This window comes from Neodiprion pinetum, chromosome 2 (genome assembly GCF_021155775.2).
Source record: "Neodiprion pinetum isolate iyNeoPine1 chromosome 2, iyNeoPine1.2, whole genome shotgun sequence".
Classification (NCBI taxonomy): domain Eukaryota; kingdom Metazoa; phylum Arthropoda; class Insecta; order Hymenoptera; family Diprionidae; genus Neodiprion; species Neodiprion pinetum.
In genome coordinates, this window is record NC_060233.1 from 2,695,352 (window position 1) to 2,714,605 (window position 19,254).

The window sequence follows — 19,254 nt, forward strand, 5'->3', positions numbered from 1 at the left end:
CCGCCGTGGCCCACCAACAACGAGCGTTATCCTCTTCCTGCAGCAATCGAGAGTCCCCCCCCCCCCCCGTTTCGCCTATTAAAGTTGAGAAAAAACGAAGTTGTAAATAAGCGACAACCGAATGAGAGCAACGGAGAGAGAAAGAGACGTCGGTACTGCCCGCAGGCATGGGTCCAGTTACACGGTTCCAACTTCGGTAGGGAAATTGGAACGAAAAAAGAAACTTGAAATATAAATATAAGACAATTACCTTGGATAGCAGATCCGAATCGCGTTTTGTATATTTATAACCTGCGTGTTCGCCTTTAATTGCAACTATTTCATCAACCGATTTATCAAGTTGGATAGGTACTCTCGAGTATCTCTCGAGACATGATACTGCGTGATTTCGGCATACCATTACGATCGCGCTGTCACCGAAACTCAAGTTGACGACGACTGGACAAGACGATAAGCCGAACAACATCCGTTGCACGGCATCTTGTGAAAAAATTCTCCCTTTCTTTTTTCTCCCACACTCTACTGTAATCTATACGTCGAATTGAGACTCAGGTATGTACCTACGAAGATGACCAGAGCCTGATCGATCTTCGTGTAATTGTCTTCGAAGAATAGGACGTCCTCGGCCTTGCGGCAGTGGGGCATCTGGTTTCGTTTACGGTGGAGACGCCACCCGGCGTCGACCGGAGGGGGATACCCGGTATCGAATACCCAATTTTCACCAAAACAATTCATTAGCGTTCGTGCCTCAGTTTTCCGAGACACACGAACCCGTCGAAAAAAGCCCCCCAGGTCAATAAATCGATGCGAGGTCGAAGTTTCGAAAGCGTCAAGTTCCGATTTTTTTTTGCTGACGAAACTTAAAGCAAAGAAAGCAAACTTTGACGAAACATAAAATTCTCGAATGGTCGGAAACTTGACGCTCAAACTTCCGAAAGTGCGAAGATGAGAAAATTTGCCAATCTGAAAGATCGAAATTTCGAATGATCCAAGATTTTCAGGTCTGTGAATGTCTAGCTCGATGAAATTTCACCACTTTGATCTGGCCTCGTTTTGGAGTATCGATATTTCATCGTTCGGGATCCTGGTAATTCCGATCATCGGTTTTTCTCATCTTTTCCACCCACTCGTTGAGTAAATTACGCGAATTGTAATTTTTCTCTATCGAAACTTTGAGCCGTAGGGTTTCGAACCATTCGAAACCTTGTTGTTTCTCGAAAGTTTGATTTCTCTACTCAAAGTGTCTCTCCACCAAACAATTCGGAATCAGACGCTTTCTCAACTTTTCATCTTCGAAACCTCAACCCGGCCCCATCGAATCTGTTCCGAACCTCTTTCACCGCGATGACGAATCCCGCGTTTTCATCTCTGACAACGATCTGGAAATCATCGGGTCCACTGCGGAGAGCAAAACCGCACGATTATTCCCAAGATCCTCGAGGTCCGTTGACCGGCCGGAGGCTGTGTCGTCGAACAAAGGCCCCATTATCCGCGAACAGTCGGAGGTGTTCCACCGCCTTCGCATACTCCCGCCGTTCGTAGGCACACCACCTCCTCGGCGACGAGCCGTGAGAGGAAACTCGGTGATCGGGGGTTCGTTTTTTCCCCCTTCCCCCTTCCCCCCCCCCCCCCCCCCCCCCCCCACCCTGCAAACCTTCGGCGCGGCGACGAGATGAAAAGAGGAAAGAGTGCGGAGGGCCTCCGGCTCTTCGTGAGCCTCGTGCTCCGAGGATCTTGGAGCTAGGTTACGGTTGCGGGGGCGTTCGGCTCTACCTCCACCTCCCAACCCCCCACCCCTCTCCCATCCTTGCCCTCCGAGACCCGGTCTCTTCTTTCTTCTCCTCCCGCCTCCGGCTCCCGCCCCCGAGTCTTCGTGTACACGTACCTGAAACCTCTCGCTCACTGCAATTAGGAAATTGCCTCCGGTAGTTTGGTGCCCACATCGTATTCATACCGCGATGCATCCACCGCTGCACATCCAGCAAAGACCCAAGGACCGCGAGATCATCTTCGGTATTCTTCTTCCGCGTGCGGCGGTGATTCAGACGCGTATGGACTTTTTTATTTATTTATTTATTTTTTTTTTCTCTCCCCAAAGACACACGGACTATAGTTGCAGGAATAGGAAATGTGACGCCTGTTATTATTTGATCCCTGGACGTTGATATTTAGTGGTTTCTGAACGCAATCTTACATTTTTCATTCAATTAAAACGCGATAATGATGTTGTTTGTTTACTTTGAATTTTGCAGATCAGTAACGAGGCAATGTACGAAAATTCAATGCTCTACAAAAAAGATCACTTATAATTTTTTCATAACTTTACTCTTTCAAAAGTTGTTCAATGTTCAAATGTAATTCATGTAAAAATTTGCTATTTTTTCGAGATTGATAGCGAAAATACTAGACTTGTCAGAAAATATTGTGGTTTCTTTTTTCATAAAGTACTTCAGCGGCTGTAAAATAATGTCGATCAATCAATTCGCAACTAAAGGAAATATATTTTTTGCTTCAAATAGACCAGGTGCTCTTGAAGCGGAATTAAATACAAAACATATTATTACTTGTAATAGTTATAAAATAAATTTGCCAAAGTTGAAAATTAGATTACACGTCATTTTCATTCCGACAAGCGCGCACTATTTTTTATCATACGCATGTTTTAACTTGTATTGTTGTATTGATTCTACGATTCGTTTTTTAGATTTTGATTGTCGGTATGCATATTATTGCAGATTCGGCATCGTTACATCGGTGAAAAAACAGAAAACTGTAACGGGAAGTTTTTAGGTATTTACCGTATTGAAGCAGATTCTGGGAAGACGGATAGGTCAGAAAATCTGATTCCTAATTTCTATAATTAGTACACCAATCCGCGAAACTGGTTCAATCCACATTTGACAGACGCTTGGGTAGTTGTATCGATTCTCGTGTACTTTGGTACCACTTGTGCAAGCCGTAACAATCGAAAGTTGTGCACCACAGTAACATTGCAAAGTCAATTCCATCCGCACCTCCGACATAACAATAACCAATTCTTGAATAAAACAAAATGAACCTACACGCAATGCATTAAGCACTCGTACCAAAGTTCCGACTAACATACGAGTACAATAAATAACCGAACATTACGAAATCGGTCAGATCGAAACATCGCATCGACCCTAAACTTCGTACCGCAATATCCTAATTCCGCGTGACTGCGTCCGGAACGTGATTAGCGTTATTTCACCGTGCAACAACAAATCGCAGAATAATTACACGGAAGTTCAGCGTGCGTAATATACGTGCGATACATTCGACGACGATTGCAGTCTCACATGCTTGCAAGCTGCGCATTACATGCGGCGTCTCCCTCTCCCTCCCTCTCTCTCTCTCTCTCTCTCTCTCTCGGAGGGTATAGGTATATTGTTTATTATTAATATTTCATTTCGCGCTTATAATTTTCTCCGTTCTGTTGCCAGCCGTGGGGCAGAGAGCCCGGCGGGCGTCGTTACAGCCTCGAAGAGAGGTCCTCTTACACCCGCCGCCTTCCGCAGCTTCGCCCGAGGCGGCGCGGCAGGCCGCGCATTGTCTCATTCTCGCCGCAGGCGCTGGCCGCGAAGCCGCACCGCTATCTCTGCCCGTTTCCGCCCCCCACCTCCACCCCCACCTCCGGCGGGCGGCCTCGACGGGCCCCCAGGTGACCCCGACCCCGACTTCCCCATCCTTGAAGCCACCGCGAGCGGCGTCATCCTCGCTCAGAACTCGCCTCCGGGGGACGAAACGACTGCGACTCGCGTCTGCCTGCAGCGCCTCGGGCATCCCTGTTCTTGTCCTCGTCCCCCTCGTTACTCGCCGGTCTTCCTTCCCCACCGCCCCCGGCACCCTTCTTTTCTTTCTTACAGTCGGTTTCGTTCTACCCCCGAAGCCGTCTCCTTCAGCTCGGATGAAACGCGCCGGGTATCATACGAATTCGCGTGCAACGCCATTGAACGATCGGCAAAATTCAATACGACCTTCGAATTGTCGTACGGATTTCCTTGCCTACGTAAAAATGTTTCAGGGAGACGAGACGTTTTGTTTAACATTTGATAAACGGTTAAAGGTGGGGGCAAAAAACATCGACGATCTTGACGCTGCTTACGGTTTTTTTAAACCACTTTGTACGACCAGGAACATCAAACGCGTTACAGTATCGTCGGAGGATTTTAGTTGTGTCGCAGGTATGGAGGCGGATTTTTTTCTTACAGATTATTGACTCGTTGCGGCTAGTATTGTATAAACAATGGTGTTCGCACGCACACGCTTTGTTACCTGCGTAATTTGTATGTTTAATTACAATTCGATCAAGCTGCAATGATTCGCGCAATCGTCCGCGTTCAATTTGCCAGTTGAAAACAGTGATTGTTCATCACCGATGTATCGGGGAAGTCCCGGAATTTAGCTGCGGATTGCGAATATTTCCGGAGTCGCAACAACATCAACATTGAATTATTTTTAAAACTGTATTTTCTTCTCCAAACATTTTAAGACCGGGCTCGTGACCGGCCGATTCGCTTTTATATATTTCTTGCAACACTATTTAATTTTTTTGATTAACTAAAACATTCTCCATGCGTCTATTTTTTACAGATTTTTCACACAGAACATTTCTAGACTGGTTTCATTACGAAGTTGATAAAACAAGTTGAATGTGTCAAAAGTATAGACAAAAATCGCTCCACAATGAAACCGGTCTAAAAATGTTCCAAGTGAAAGATCGAAGTTTGTTGATAAAAAAAAAAAAAAATTCAATCTAATGAAAAAAATCGGTACGTCAGGAGGGCGATCTTGAAATCTTTAAAAGAGAAAATATACTTTTTGAGCATTGTGAAAAACGTTATTTTCAAAATCACCCTCAACAATAATGAACAATAATCAACCACTTGAATAAAAAATTTAGAGTACTGTTTTAGAGTTGGGACAATTGCAGAAGTTTTTAAAAATAAATTTAAAAACGTTAGATGTAAACAATTGTTTGGGTTCGGATGGATTTTTCCGAATACTTATCTTCGCGCAGGAGTTTGTTTTTAGGTTTGATAAATAAAAGCAAGCCGTAACTCGTGATCTTGAAGATGCACGTAGTTTTTTTTTTTTTTTTTCTTAAACCAACTTTAGCACGGTGTATTTTTGTAAGACCAAACCGATATAAACGTTGTTGGGGAATGATTGTAGGATTTTAAATGATGGATAAGGACGTAAATTTTTTCATTCGTATTCTTAATTCATTTATTCAAAACACAATCCAACCGACGATCAGTCCACCATTCACGTTATCTGATCGATCGATCAGTCGACCAGGACGCAGCATACCTTGTTGCCGGGACACGGACCAGGACGTTTTAAGATTTGGTTGCAATTGTTGAGGCATTCGCCACCGTAATGCCGGCAGGATGTCTCCTGATGTCTCTTCACTGAAATTGTACCGACGAATAAGTCGGAAGGTTGTATGTAACGAACCCTAATCACTCACTGCGGAGAGTAGAGGTAAGAATAAGTATCTCGTATGGGGTTTCTAAGTGGAAAATTGGTTCAACGAGTCACCGGAAAGGCGCTTATAACCAACAAAGAGAAACAATCTGATCGGAGCTTTGTGGAACTTTTGCTCCAGCGATCCCATTTTAATTTCTCTCTGGTTTACGGGCACTTTCCAAACACGGAGATGGTCCTCCTCAACCCTCCATGTATAACTCACCAACGCTGCAGCAGACTTCCTGTTTGTTCGGACATTCAGCCCCTTTCCAAAGAGTGTCGCAACGATTCGCCGACATGCAGTTTTCCATTGGGCAAGTTTCGCCGGCAGATTTACCTGAAAAATCGTTGAGCGATAAACGTATTGGCGATAAAAATTGCTTACCGATGTTCGATTTATACCATTTCGTCACCGATCATTTCATCTTGGCACGAACGCGATGCGGATTGAATTCGGTTCACGGTGTGAAAACACTGCTGCTTTATCCGATACACCGAGAGTGAAATTTTATCGAAAGAATGCTTGGGTTTTTAGGATCTTACTTGAAATCGATTAGAAATTAAATCGTTGCAACGAAACGGAGGTTCGGACTCACCTGGAAGATCGACGAGCGCCGTGACGGTGAATAGAAAAATACAAACGAATCGCATTTTGGCAAATCTCGGCGCGTTGTTACTCTTCTCGATCGTTCGTTGACTGTTTACGAATTAATGCCGGCACTTTCCCGTGCGGCTACTATTATACGAAGGAAGGTGTTCGACACGCACGCGCTTTAACGCTTCCATGATCTCTGCGTAACCACTTACACATTTGTAAAGGGGGACGTCAGACATTCGCAATGTTGGAAGCGTGGGCGCGTACGTTATACGTATGATAATAAGAAAGTTTTTGCGTGGGGACGAGCGAACGAGCGAACGAAACGCGATTAGCGATATCTTTCGAGAGATTGTCTCGATAACGCGCTAATTGGCGCAATACGGTTGAAAAAAACAATTATTGTTCATCCCCGATATGTCGGTAATGCCCCGGCGTTTTATACGCAGATTGCGAAAATTTCCGGAGTCTCGACAACGTCGACGATAAGAATTGCATAGCACGATACGTGCGTTGCAGGATTGTTTTTTTTTTTTTTTATAAACTTCCAAGCACCGATCTCAGTGAGATTAAATTCCACCGTCATATGTATGTATAAATGTTGAGCAAATTTTTCTTTCAACTAGTGCAAGGCTTTTGTAACCGTTTGCGGTTAAGTACTGATTAGGTTCAAGGCAGTGCTTAGCAATAAATTATTACCCGTTTAAACCCGAATTCGACATTATCCTTCCAAAAGTTATTTGGTTTTTTTCTTACCAACTTAGAAGTAAAGTAACGTAGACTTTACTGGTTCAGAATTGAAAGACGAGGATAATATATTAAGCTGTTAATCTTAATTGCGTATATTAATCGCGCGGTGTTTCCTGTAGAATTAAGATTATAAAATTCTCGTCTAGTGGGAAAAAGTACTTTCAGGAAAAACGGTGCATCCAAGTACGACGAAATGTGTTTGAGATAAATATACGTGAATATGAAATCGATCGATACTGTCCGAAGGTAGCGTTAAAGAAAAACGTCCCTAAATTGAAAAACTCGAGGTCCATGTAATGAAAAATGAAAATCGCGGGCTCGGTTTTTTCGTCTACCCATTTTACGCACTAAGAAATGAAAAATGATCACATGACCGCAGTCTTGACATCGCGTCATCTTCAGATTCTCGCCTCATTGCTTGACCTTAACGTACTTTATACACGTGGTTATATTGTACAGAAATGTCAAGTCTCTCATCGTAAAACTAGTCTGTGAAAATCCTTACAGCAGTCGTCGTGCATCTAATAGCAGCACTGAAATAAAACCAACGGCTGTATCACGATTTTCCGTCGAGGTCAATGAGACATAAATAATTAAGAATATTTCCTTCGAGGCTTCTAATTCTCCTCACCTTTTATCGCATCAAATTCTCGACATTCAATATTACTTTACACCCAATAACACCGAAGGCGTTTCTTTTCATGTGTAAAAATACAAGCAGCCTGTAAAGTAATTAGAATACTTTCCATACACTTAAAATTCAAATTATCTTCCATCAAGTTTTTCAGCGATACACTCGCAAAACATTCAACGGACATTGAAATGACTTTTGCGATAAGGAATCGGCATGGCGTGTGACGTGCACAGGTATACAACGATATCTAACGTATACACACCGCTTTGGTTTATTCTCGCAGCGCGTGTTATTTAAAACAAGCAGCAACGCCACCAAAGCAAAGTGGCATGGGTTATACTTACATTCAGTTTCCAAGGAGTAGCTGGACGGTTTTTTATTCATTCCAATGCCATGTACTACGGCTCTTATCGGACTTCAACCGACGAAGAGAAGGGCCGAGCAGCCCCGAGCTGGTTGAAATCGCCAGGCCGGTTTTGCTATCTCCGAGGAGGACGAGTTGCAATCGAAACGCCTCGAGCCATATCTTCGTATTATAGGTACGTAGGTAAGTACGTATACGATATACATAACGTGCATCGCAGGCCGAAAGGAAGTCGTAAGTTTTTGTCGACAGATATGCGTGTGCTTAATACGCTGTATTTTGAATGCTGTGAAAAATTTACCATTATTTACACCGCGTCATGAACACGGTCAATTAGGGTCGAGACTCGGCTGGTATATTTTCTGGCTAAAACGTTTTTTCAACATCACTAATTGTAAAGTCTGCTCCAAACTTCAAGCCCCTGTCCTAGTTTTTTGGGCAGATTTTTTTCTCATACTAACTAATAGAACTAAAAGAAATCTGGTTCCACGAAATTGCGAAAGTTGATGCGCGCGCTTTTGATGGATTCATGAGACCCAACGTCTTGATGAAAAGTTACGGGAAAAGAGAAGAAATCTTTAGGAAAATCGATGATAATATTTGACTGGACTGAAAGGATGTTTCTGTAAACTCAGGACCGGTGACTTGGCAAATTCTTCAGGTATGGAGTTCGTTACAGAAGTGGGAACGAAAAAGGGTTGTTCATTTACTCTATTACAGTTATATACGGTATTTTGATTAACGTTACATCTTTGCAATTTCCACTAATTTCGTTCCATTCGAGTCTTCGCTTACCAATAACGCCCAATCTGTAGATGTTTTTCGCTACTTTTCCCAGCTGTATGGAAACTCTATACTCAGCATTCATCGAGTATGAATTACTCGAAGCTAAAATTTGAGAATATATTTGTATTACAATTGAAACATCGCGAATGATTAAACTCAAGTATTTTTCTTCCTAATTTAATGCTTCTGGGCTTATTTTGCTCACTGACCAGGTTTTCACAAATCGTCTGAAAAACATTCGATTAAATCGTGAATGTCGTTCATTTGAAGTGCTGAATTCTGTACTTGTATGACTATATCCCTTAAAAATTCGAAGCATCGATAATAATTTCAGGTGAAACACCATCGATTTCGTAGTTAGGAATAATCATACATACTTTCGTTATTCCATCCATCAAACGCGACTCGCGTCGTGTATAAACATGCATAAATTGCGATGCATAAATGGGACGTCGCGTCGTCAGCCGGCTTCCGGTGTTCGTGAGTCCCGGTAAAAACGAATGTCCAAGTCCGAGTAACGACTCACGTTTCGCTTTGTCTAATGGGACAATTTGCCCAATTTCATTTCGGCTAATGGACACGGGGACACAAACGAGTGTGGATAAAAGCTCGTGACCCGGCTGACCGTCCACCCAGCCTTCAGGCTTCCACCCCTCGGACAAACGTATCCATTCCGTTGACCAGCACTTACTTATATGTCGCAAACATTTCCTGGTTCACCTGTACAGGGTTGGAATATTACCGATTGGACGGCCAATTTGTCTGAGAGACGAATTGCGTCGTGACATAGCCTGGCATTATACGACAGAAAAAAATTCAAGTTTCCCTGTTTGAATTATTTGGACACCGGTGCAGGTAAACTGCCTCCTGATTTCCTCGCAAAACGGCGACATTAACGATATCATTTTCGGTTCTGCGATTATTTTCCTGTAACCTTTTTTCACGCTCCCATCAATTATCGTTCCATCGAACGGAAATTGGTGGGAAGCGAATTTTACTCCGTCGTTAGAAATGATTGGAATCGATTTCACCGATTCCAGTCGAATTTAATTGAATGAAAGTCACTTCTTTGATGGATTAGGTACATTTGGAAAAACTACTGGCACGAATTCCAGTCCTTCGTTAGACGCATTCGTGGGAATTCGTAGGAGAGCGAAAAACAAACATTGCGGATTTGAATAATGCGGCACAATTTTGAGAGACCCGAGTTATTAGCGTAGAACCGTCGTTATACGAATAATCAGAACCCTTTTAATTTTAAATTTTCTACCGCTGCGACTCTTAATAGAATAAATTATGAGAAGCGAGCGCGAAAAATGCAATCCCGAGTCTAATACTACCGGTAGCGAAACTTTCCCTTAATTTTAACTATAGAAATTGTTTGTTAGTTTTGTAAATTAAAACGGTATTACTCATTTAGACGCATTATATATAATTTAAAGTATACGCTATAATATACAATTTCGTAGATTAGTCAGCTTTTAGATTCTATAGAATTTTCTATTATACATTATACAATATAATACGATCAAATTATTCATATAATATACCTACAATTTTATATCGCGATTTATACTTTAATTACTATAGAGTTAAGGATCTGTACATCGTGTAATTAATTAATCGTTAACATCACTCACGCATTCGGTCTACAAACGGAATACTTATCATCGGGAAATCAGTGAAAAGCTTATCGTTCGAAAAATTAAATTTGCACGGTAATTTTTCGTTCGTTAGATTATTATTTTCTCCAAACCTTCTCACCGCCACCGTTTATCAGATTTCTCCGGCTATTGTTGTTTTATCGCGAACAATTTTCAGCAGCTACATCCAAGTATGTAAATTATTTTTTTCGTCAGCGCAAATCTTAACAACCACAACGTTGTGTCGTAAACATATCGTACATAATCGAATATACATAATTATATGCTTTTTATATATCTAAGGATTGTCACAAGCTGACAATTAATTATTCATCATTTATACGCGCTAGGATGATGTATCATTAAGAATTTCGGCCGAGAGAGGCTGACTGCCCTACTAATATCATCTCAGGAAACAGCGCGATACATTAAACGAAACCTTGACGCATACAGGAGATCGATTTCCTAGCGCTTTTCGTCAGTTATCACAGTCAAGCACGACGATTTACATTCTACGCTGGCATGTAGTCGCCATTAACGGTGACCAGGAACCCGCAGATCTCCTTGAAACTCGGCCGTACAGTTTCTTCGCGTTTCCAGCAGGAGCACATCAGCTTGTAAACATTTTCCGGGCACATAGTTGGCTTCGGCAGAAACACCTGTAGTGCAAAATAAAAGTGTACGAATGAAGTAATATGTTTAGAAAAAAACAAACGACTTATAGAATAAGAAGTAGGATAACCCTCACCTGCAGCTCTCCCCCGTAATACATTAGCTCGGCGTTCTGGATGACCTGCTCGTTGCTGAGATGCTGAAAGGGTTTTTCCCGAGCCAAGCTCATTACCTCCCAAAGTGTGACGGCGAAGGACCAAACGCTGCTGGCGCAGGTGTATCTGTCCTGTAAAAAGACACGAGGAGTCAAGATGACGGAAATACGAAAGACGGATTAACGAATTACGAGGTCGACACTCACCAAGAGCACGCTCTCCCATGGCAGCCATCTGATTGGCGCCGGAGGCCTTCCGCCGATGTCGCAATAGTCCTTCTTGTACAGATCGCTGCACATCGCGATGTCGGTTACTTTTACGGCGTAAGAACGTCCCAGGAGACAATTACGAGCTGCCAAATCCTTGTGCACGAGATTCCTTGACTCGAGGTACCTCATCCCGGACGCTATTTGCGCGCCCATGTAGAGCAGGCAGCCTTGACTGTGGAAAATCGGTGATCAGGGTCGCGAAAATCAAAGATATCGGTTAATTTCGCTGTTCAACGCCGGCAGTTAGGCAACCGCAGTTACGTTTGAGGTCCGTATTTGCTCCTTGGTACCGGCAGACCGGCAACCAAAGTTACATTCGAGGTCTGTCTCAATGTCATAAGTGTAACTTCGGTTGCCTATCCGCCGGCGCTGAACGGCGAGATTCGACGTAAATAAGTTCCAGACGTTTTTCTAGCACAAATAGTCACTGACTCCTTCTGACTGACTGAGGTGCCTTATCCGCGACGCTATTTACACGGCCGTGTAGAGCAAGTCGATGATCGGTGTTATGAAAATCGGAGTTATCGGCGAATCTCGCTGCTCAATGTTGGCAGTTAGGCAATCGCAGTTACGTTTGAGGTCCGTATTTTAGGCAATCGAAGTTACATTGAGGTTTACCTCCCTGTCATTAGCGTAGCTTCGGTTGCCTATCCGCCGGCGCTGAGAGGTAGGATTCGACGGAAATAATAAGTACCAGGCGATTTTCTATCACAAATCGTCACTGATTCCCGATCGGTGATGATTCCACGTACCTGAGGGCCTTCAGACTGCAACTAGTCCTCGTTGCACCGGTCAGAGGAACGCTGTACTGCAGATAATGAGCGAGGTCTCCAAGTTCCGTGTATTCCATGATGGTCCAGAGTGCGGGGTCACCGGCACAGACGCCAAAAACGCGGGCCAGGTTCGGATCGACGAGGTTTGAGAGAAACTTGACCTCCCTGAGGGCCTCGTCACCGCCGATCGGTGGCACCCGGGCAACAACCAGCTTACCGACGCCGTGAAGAACGGCGCCGAGTCCAACCGTCTCGCAGATGATGACCTGCATGGGTTTGAAGGCGGGTGAGGAACGGTGTCGTGCAGAAAGTCAGGGCGAGAGAAAAGAACTCGATCGTAAAATTGACGATCGATTATATTATTAGGAGAATAATTATTCCTCGGGGGTGGCGGGAGGGGGAGGGGGAAAACTAATCAGGAAGTATGCATCATCAGGGTAGAATTGGGGCGTTGAGATTAAGTGGGTAATTGGACGTCGTTAAGGGAGGCTAGCAAGATTGTTGAGATTATTGAATTCGCCTCGTACGAGTGGAGGGAGGGCTGTATATCGACTAGTTACGACAGTCATCACCCTCGGTGTAAACTCACCTCGCCGATATGACCCGAACCGAGTTTCTCAGCAACGCGGAGACACTGTCTTGGTATTTCCGTCGGTTCTGTTTCTTTGCATTTGTATGGCCTGCTCATGCTCGGTGCGATGTTCCAGCAGACGACGGGTGCCGGTATCTGACGTGTAGTCAAACAAAAAGGTAGCTTTAAAACTTTCTTACAGTGTAAATTCCGCAAGTTTCTACACAAGGTAGAACTGAATTGGCACAAGTGCACCAGTTGCACGAATACCGAAAGGATTACAAGGTGAACTGGGAGGTCGGAAAGCGCGGTTAACTGTCGGGCAAACAAGAACCGCATATCCACTAAGCAGTTAGCAAACTTGCCACTCAATTTCCAACCGTCATAAACATGAGGTACAGGTATATGATACGCGTATGATATGGCGAAGGCGGGTGGTTTTAACGCCGTCGTGGAAGCAGCGCAGAGGTGTCGGCTAATTAACGCGCCGTCAACTTCCATTATTTTAATACTCTACCGTGAGGACCCGAGACCGTGTGCTGTAGGTTCGTTCCAGCCGAGCAGACGTGAGCAGACTTTAGGGGATTTATGGCTGTCTGCACCTCGCACAGCGCCATCCGATTCATTAACGAACCGCAACGAGACGGAATTCAAGATCCTGAGTTGGGGGGGTGGAGAGGGGGGAGGGGGGCGAAGCAAGGCGCCCCATTCCTCCGCCCCTGCGGCTGTCTTATCGCGCGTACAGCGCGCAGTCATAATTAGTGGCGGTCTTACACGAACCTTGTGTTTCTCCTTGGGCGCGGTATGCCACCGTTTAGAATGCCAGAGGTCAAGGTCCCTCTGGGGAGACGCTGACGATACCACAGGAGGGTTTGTCCCCCTCGAACCGGACTGCAGCGTTCTGTAATTCTGCGAATGTCTCGAGCCGGATTTAACCTGATGCGAAGTGGGCGAGGCGTAGCTGCTGCACCCCGACGAACCCTTAACTACCAAATCCGTCTTTACTCCACCTCGTGGCTTACTCTCGTACGCCTCGGAGGAACCTCCGATATCCTCGTCCTCGATGTCTTCGAAATCCTTCACTGCGTCCAGAGACACTGTTAACAGAACAAAAAATGTTCTAGTTTTCTTGCAAGTTTTGCATCAAAATTTTTCTCCGACACGCCTTACGGCGTGCAGCCCGCTTCGCAGTGACGCAATTCGGGTGGTCTGAATTCAGGCGCGTTAATTTATTGTCAGTATCGTGTTTTGAGGAACAAAAACGTCCTCTCAGCCCATCTTGGGTTCTTATTTCATCGCAAAAAAACGAAAAAAGAAGCAAAGCAGTAAAAATAAAAGGAAAATAAAACTGCCGACAAGTGTTTCTTTTCTTGCAAGCTCTTACCAGTCTTAACCACCGTCACGTAGGTCGGCTCGAAGGAGAGCGAATGAGCGGCGACGAGGGGCGAGTGAAATTGTTCCATTGTCAGGGACTCGTGCATGCTTAAATCTTCGGCGGCGCCAGGGGAACCGGCGTGCCCGTTGTCGCGAAGCATTCCACTTGGTGTTAGGTTCAGCAGCAGACCCTTCAAACAGGTGTAAAACGTAGAGAAAGGAAAACGACACCATAAATCCAGTGACGGAGGGTTCGAATTTCCTCACAGTTTTCCCCCCCTATTTTGTTCGATTCTCCAACAGACGATCAATGTACATGTCTGATGGAAATTGATATCTGTAGATAAAGAAACCGTGTACTGAGTATTAATCACCTTCATGTTGATAGCGAATCCGAAGGGATTTTTCAGAACGGTCGGTGAGTTTTGTAGCTTCTGTCGCCGGCTGAGCAGTAAGATGATAACGAATACCAGAAGAAGAAGAAGAGTTATGGCTGTAAGGACGCCGATTAAAACCTCGACGTATTCCTGGCCCTTTTCTCTGGCTGTAACTGATTTCCAGATGTTTCAAGATATACGTTACACACGTGTAAAAGGGGAAAGATAAAATAGAACAGGGCAACAATATTCTTAGACAAAGGCTCGGAACCTCTGGGCATAATCAATCTCAATATTATTACACGTGATTAAATTCGCTTGGTAGGTGTATTAATATGCAACGTTATATTACTCTTAGTTCTCTCCGTGTAACCATCTACCTATACCGGCACCCTTTCCCGTTGGTAAAACGCCAGGAGTAGGAAGTCGCGGCGCCTAAACTTGGTCCATTGTTGGCAACAATAGAGTCATACTTAACGTCAATTCCTCGCCGTCGTGGATACCGCGTTATGGTATCTATATGTAATATGTATACGTATGTATGTACGTGTATATTCTATGCACGAGTGTAGGTACAGTGTATCAGTTACATTATTAAACCGTCCAACCGCACTACCTTGTATAACGGAAGTCTAGACCATTTCTCTGAGAAGTGTTTCAGGCCCGTTTACCCTACATTGTTCTTGCTCGGAGGCTGTTACATACCTCTACAGTATCCCGGCTTTCCTGGCACTTGAGAAATTTCCTATTCTATAAGCCGCTCGCGTCTTCCGTGAATGGAGGAGGGGAAAAAATCAACGAATTATTACCCATGCCTCGACGCGACGGTCGCGAAACGAAACGACGGAACGACGATGGCGCTACGAACATTTTCAAAAAGGGCAAAGAACTTGTGTATACATATATTGGCATTTTGAAATTTTTTTCCTCGCTCAAAGAACGTCTTTCTTTTCGTTTTTCTTCCCTTATATAAAGGTGAATCATTCTTCTTTTTTTTTTTTTATTTCATCTGTAGCGAAATTTATTGATAAAGTTGTTCCTGCAGTTCCTGTCGGATATTATACGTAGAAATAGATTCCACGACTAACTTATAGGTATAAGCGCGTGGGTATAAGTTCGGTATAAGCTGGCTACCGTATAACTTTTTCAATAAATTTTCCAAAGACGTTTGAAAAACAGAAGAAAAAGCATAAAGGAAGAGAGTCTGAAAACAAAAAATTAGGAACGAGGAAGTCTATTTCAATGAAGATATTTCAAACCCCCTTTCGTTGCTTATGCGATATCGTATTTCTCTCTAGCGTTATAAGAATATCATTTGAAATTGACGGAGGAATTTTATTACTATTATAATCCATATAAAATGGTACGATATAATTTTAAGAAGCACTGAAAAACCAGTTTCAATTAATAACCGAAAGCGAAATGAAGCCAGACGAAAAGAATATGATTACACGCAGCTCTATATCTACCTAAGTTCGTGCCCGAGGAGCGCGAAGAGCGAGGAAAAATCTGGGCCATGTTTCATCAGGACCGCGTCCCTCCCTCGTGTATTGTAGAAAATATGCATTTTCCTTCAAAGTGTAAAGCTTATGCAGTATACATGTATTTACAGAATATAGATTGTGTCGGTGCAGTGGAGGTTTTGATACATGGCGCCCGTATTCGATCGCGTAGAAGAATTCATTCATACATATGCATTGCGTAGGTATGTACGTACATACGTATGTATATTTATATATGTAATATACATGTATAAAACATACACATACACGCGCGTATATCTTTCGGTTGAAATATGCATTTCCTCACGTATGTATTCAGTGCCGTAGCACAATCTGCTATAACAAGCCTCCACCACCGGCACCACCAGTAGCAGCATCACCGTGGTGTGCACTTGTCCCCTCGCGAATTTTCACCACGTATATATATGTAATATACACACGCACACACACACAGTATTTTGGGCATACGGCAGATACATTTGCGTACAAACAATCATCGACAGGGCGTCCCGGTTTCGTAAGAGTATAAATGGCGTCTTGGAGGTATAATAAACCAATGAGAAAGAGGCTAACTATAATGATAGACTCAAGAAATAGACTGGGTCGACGATCTAGGCAGTTGTTATTCTATGTTCTTCTCATCTGGAGCTATGTACCGCTTTGGGTGTAACAAACGCCATCTATTGTATATAATCGTATGAAGTTCTGTTTCTTGTTATATTGTAATAAATACATTACGAACGAAAGTTCAAGTGTATCATGAAACAAAATTCTGTCCCATAATCATCTTTGCTACATGGTGTAGGGATATTTTGGAAAGAGAAGAATTATTTTCCCAAAAAGAATTCCATGTATTTGTATTTTTTTTGAAAAACTGGAATCTAGGACGGTTCCCGGTCCTAAATTCGAGGATGAATATCGACTAAAGGAGAGTAGTTTTGGAGAAGGGACACCCTGTGCGTATCTCGACACTGAAACGGAACAGCGCGTAGCTCGTCTGGCACGTCGCTTAATTCGCGTTACGTATGCATTATACAAGGTATAATACACATACTCACACACGTTTAAGTGGAGAACGAGATATATGCATATCAGAAACACGTAGCTCCGGATATTCCGGCTGGCTGCAACTCGGTTCCCCGTTTCATCCCCTCGTATCAACCCTGCGGGTTATCCGCGTGCGGACCGCGAAGCCGAAGGCGCGACTCTGCCGCCTTACACGAGCCCCTTTCCCTAATCCGACTAATTGTTTACGTTAGCTGGTGGAAGTTGCCGCGTGAATTATAAACCGCACCCCCGTCCCTGCGCGACGCTACTTTTGCTAATCGCATCTACGCGGGGTAAAGAATAGAGGCCTCATTTTCCTAATGAAGTTACTCGAGCCTGCTAGCTGGCTCTCTCGTTTTCCACCCCCACCCTCATCCCCCTTTTGAATCGCGAATAACGCACGCTTGTATCCGCACGCCTGATTACACCTTCGCGCCGTGACGATTTTCATCAAGTAAAGTCAACAGACGTATAATTCCATGCGCACCATGCAGGAGGCAATAGTTGGTATGCAATGAGGGTTCTGCGTACAGATTCCGATACCGGTGTTTTACCGACGTTTCACCCGCTTTATAGCTCAGACACAAACTCTTCTCAACTTTTCATTTGCGCGGTAATTACAACTTTCTTTTTTATCTTGAAACAGAGGAACGGGAAGTTGGGTAGGGTTTGCGTCTGAGCTATAAAGCGGGTAAAACGTCGGTAAGATGCCGGTATCGGAATCTATACGCAGAACCTACCGGCAATTACGAGCGGCAGATTTATGGCTCCTGGATGCTGTGATTCCGCTTACAGCTGTAGATGAACCGAAGCGCGTATCGATCACGCCTCGTTCCGAAGAATAAGGTCGCTCAAAATAATTGATCCAGTGATGCTGCTTTCCACTGACATGCGCAATTGGGTAGGTACATATAGAATAAGGTTGGTAATATTGCTGCGGGGGAGGGCGAAAGGGTCGGACGGGGATGCAGAATGCCTCGGCGTTTGTGTTTTGGCTTTACGTAATTTGGGGAATGCCTCCGCACACCGTTCTAATCAGCTCCAATCAAGCCAAATCAGATCCTAATCCCGAAAGCCTCCGCTGAATAGGAACCCGGCAAAAATACCTCGCTTTGAGCATACCAACTGCACCCGCTACCCACTAAAAACATCCCTCAGTCCATTGGGCTTTTTGAATTGTACTTACTCGTCTGCAAAGTCAGATCCAATTCCGGACTCACTGGCGACTCGTTTACCCCAACTTCGAAGTTGGTCACCTCGTCCGTTGCGTTATCGGGCAGACTGGCTGCTCAGAGAAGAATGCGTCACCGTTATAGTCAAATTTGTGTTTATAGTTTTTTTTTTCACTTTCGCGTCAACATCGACAGACGTAATCACTGCACGCAAGTGAACTTCTATCATCCATGTACCCAACTATTCGTTTCACCTCTTGTTAATTTTTTTCTTACCGCTTTACTTGTGTTTCTAATTCTTGTCCAACAATGCCATGGGCGTTTTAAACATTATCTATCTATCTATCTATCTATATGTAGAGCTGCCGTTCAACTCCGTAACGCAATCGCGATGAGAGATGTGTACTTTGGATGCTGTGCAGCTAATTGCATCCGACGATGAGGACCAAGTGGTAAACTTACAGGCCTCGAAGACGACCTCGCTAATCATGATCCATCGGTTTGCGAAGTGCAGCTGGAGCTTGACGAATCGGCCGGTTTTACCGTGGAGACCGATCGTTACGTTCCTGGCGTTTTCGAGCACGGTGTCGGGCATGTAGGAGTAGGAAATGGGTCGACCCTTGTAGGCTTGACCACCAATGCTGAACCAGACATCCGCCTTGGCGAAGACCTGCCATAATTTCGTCGATACATATTCCTACAGTAGAATGTCGCGTCGTGATTTGGAGTAGAGGGTAGACGATGATCAACGTACCTGGACGTCGCGTGAGAAGTAGTTGTTGGCGTATAAGTGGACGGCGTGAAAGATCCTGATATCGTCAAACTGAAAGACGAGCTCGAGGAAGTTCTCGGTAAAGGAATCGCTCATCCAGGCAACCCATCCCGTACCTGAAGATGAATCATTACCCGGTAGAATTTAGCATCCGCGCAAATGTCGAGGGGTGGATGTATGGTGCATACTATCCACGGACCCAGATCCCCAGTGTAAAACATTCCAACCGTCTTTTCGCGTATACTTATAACAGCCCGTTTCAGCGGTGTGCACAATGCAAGGGTGAAGTTTTCAGCTACTTGGCAGAGCTGACAATGAGACGAAGGTGGAGGAGGGAAAAAACAGTCTCCACTACCTAACTTTCC

At 44.3% G+C, this 19,254-nt stretch overlaps 2 protein-coding genes across 3 annotated transcripts in view; both read right to left on the bottom strand.

The window, feature by feature from the left end:
* Positions 1–5,224: 5,224 nt before the first annotated feature.
* Positions 5,225–6,288, bottom strand: LOC138190423 (uncharacterized). Its single transcript, XM_069133423.1, has 3 exons — positions 6,090–6,288; positions 5,717–5,830; positions 5,225–5,435 (listed from the first exon to the last, which is right to left on the bottom strand). The coding sequence occupies exons 1-3, from the start codon at positions 6,142–6,144 to the stop codon at positions 5,311–5,313; spliced, it is 294 nt and encodes a 97-aa protein (XP_068989524.1). The 5' UTR covers positions 6,145–6,288; the 3' UTR covers positions 5,225–5,310.
* Positions 6,289–10,092: 3,804 nt separating this feature from the next.
* The window catches only part of LOC124212051 (discoidin domain-containing receptor 2), a 37,031-nt gene continuing 27,869 nt past the window's right edge, over positions 10,093–19,254 (bottom strand). For both annotated transcript variants that reach the window (XM_046611757.2, XM_046611758.2), the window contains 11 exons: positions 18,872–19,005; positions 18,580–18,787; positions 18,132–18,230; positions 14,394–14,569; positions 14,030–14,210; positions 13,426–13,742; positions 12,664–12,801; positions 12,054–12,340; positions 11,239–11,473; positions 11,014–11,163; positions 10,093–10,924 (listed from right to left, as the gene is read on the bottom strand). In XM_046611757.2, the coding sequence (XP_046467713.1) occupies positions 10,778–10,924; positions 11,014–11,163; positions 11,239–11,473; positions 12,054–12,340; positions 12,664–12,801; positions 13,426–13,742; positions 14,030–14,210; positions 14,394–14,569; positions 18,132–18,230; positions 18,580–18,787; positions 18,872–19,005 (2,072 nt within the window). In that variant the 3' untranslated portion in view covers positions 10,093–10,777. The remainder of the gene's footprint in view (positions 10,925–11,013; positions 11,164–11,238; positions 11,474–12,053; positions 12,341–12,663; positions 12,802–13,425; positions 13,743–14,029; positions 14,211–14,393; positions 14,570–18,131; positions 18,231–18,579; positions 18,788–18,871; positions 19,006–19,254) is intronic.

Coding starts and splice junctions, on each gene's coding strand:
- LOC138190423 (XM_069133423.1), bottom strand. CDS start 6,144: ATGCGATTCGTTTGTATTTTTCTATTCACCGTCACGGCGCTCGTCGAT. Junction 5,831..6,089: donor GGCGCTCGTCGATCTTCCAG/GTGAGTCCGAAC, acceptor ACGATTTTTCAG/GTAAATCTGCCGGCGAAACT. Junction 5,436..5,716: donor GGAAGTCTGCTGCAGCGTTG/GTGAGTTATACA, acceptor GTACAATTTCAG/TGAAGAGACATCAGGAGACA.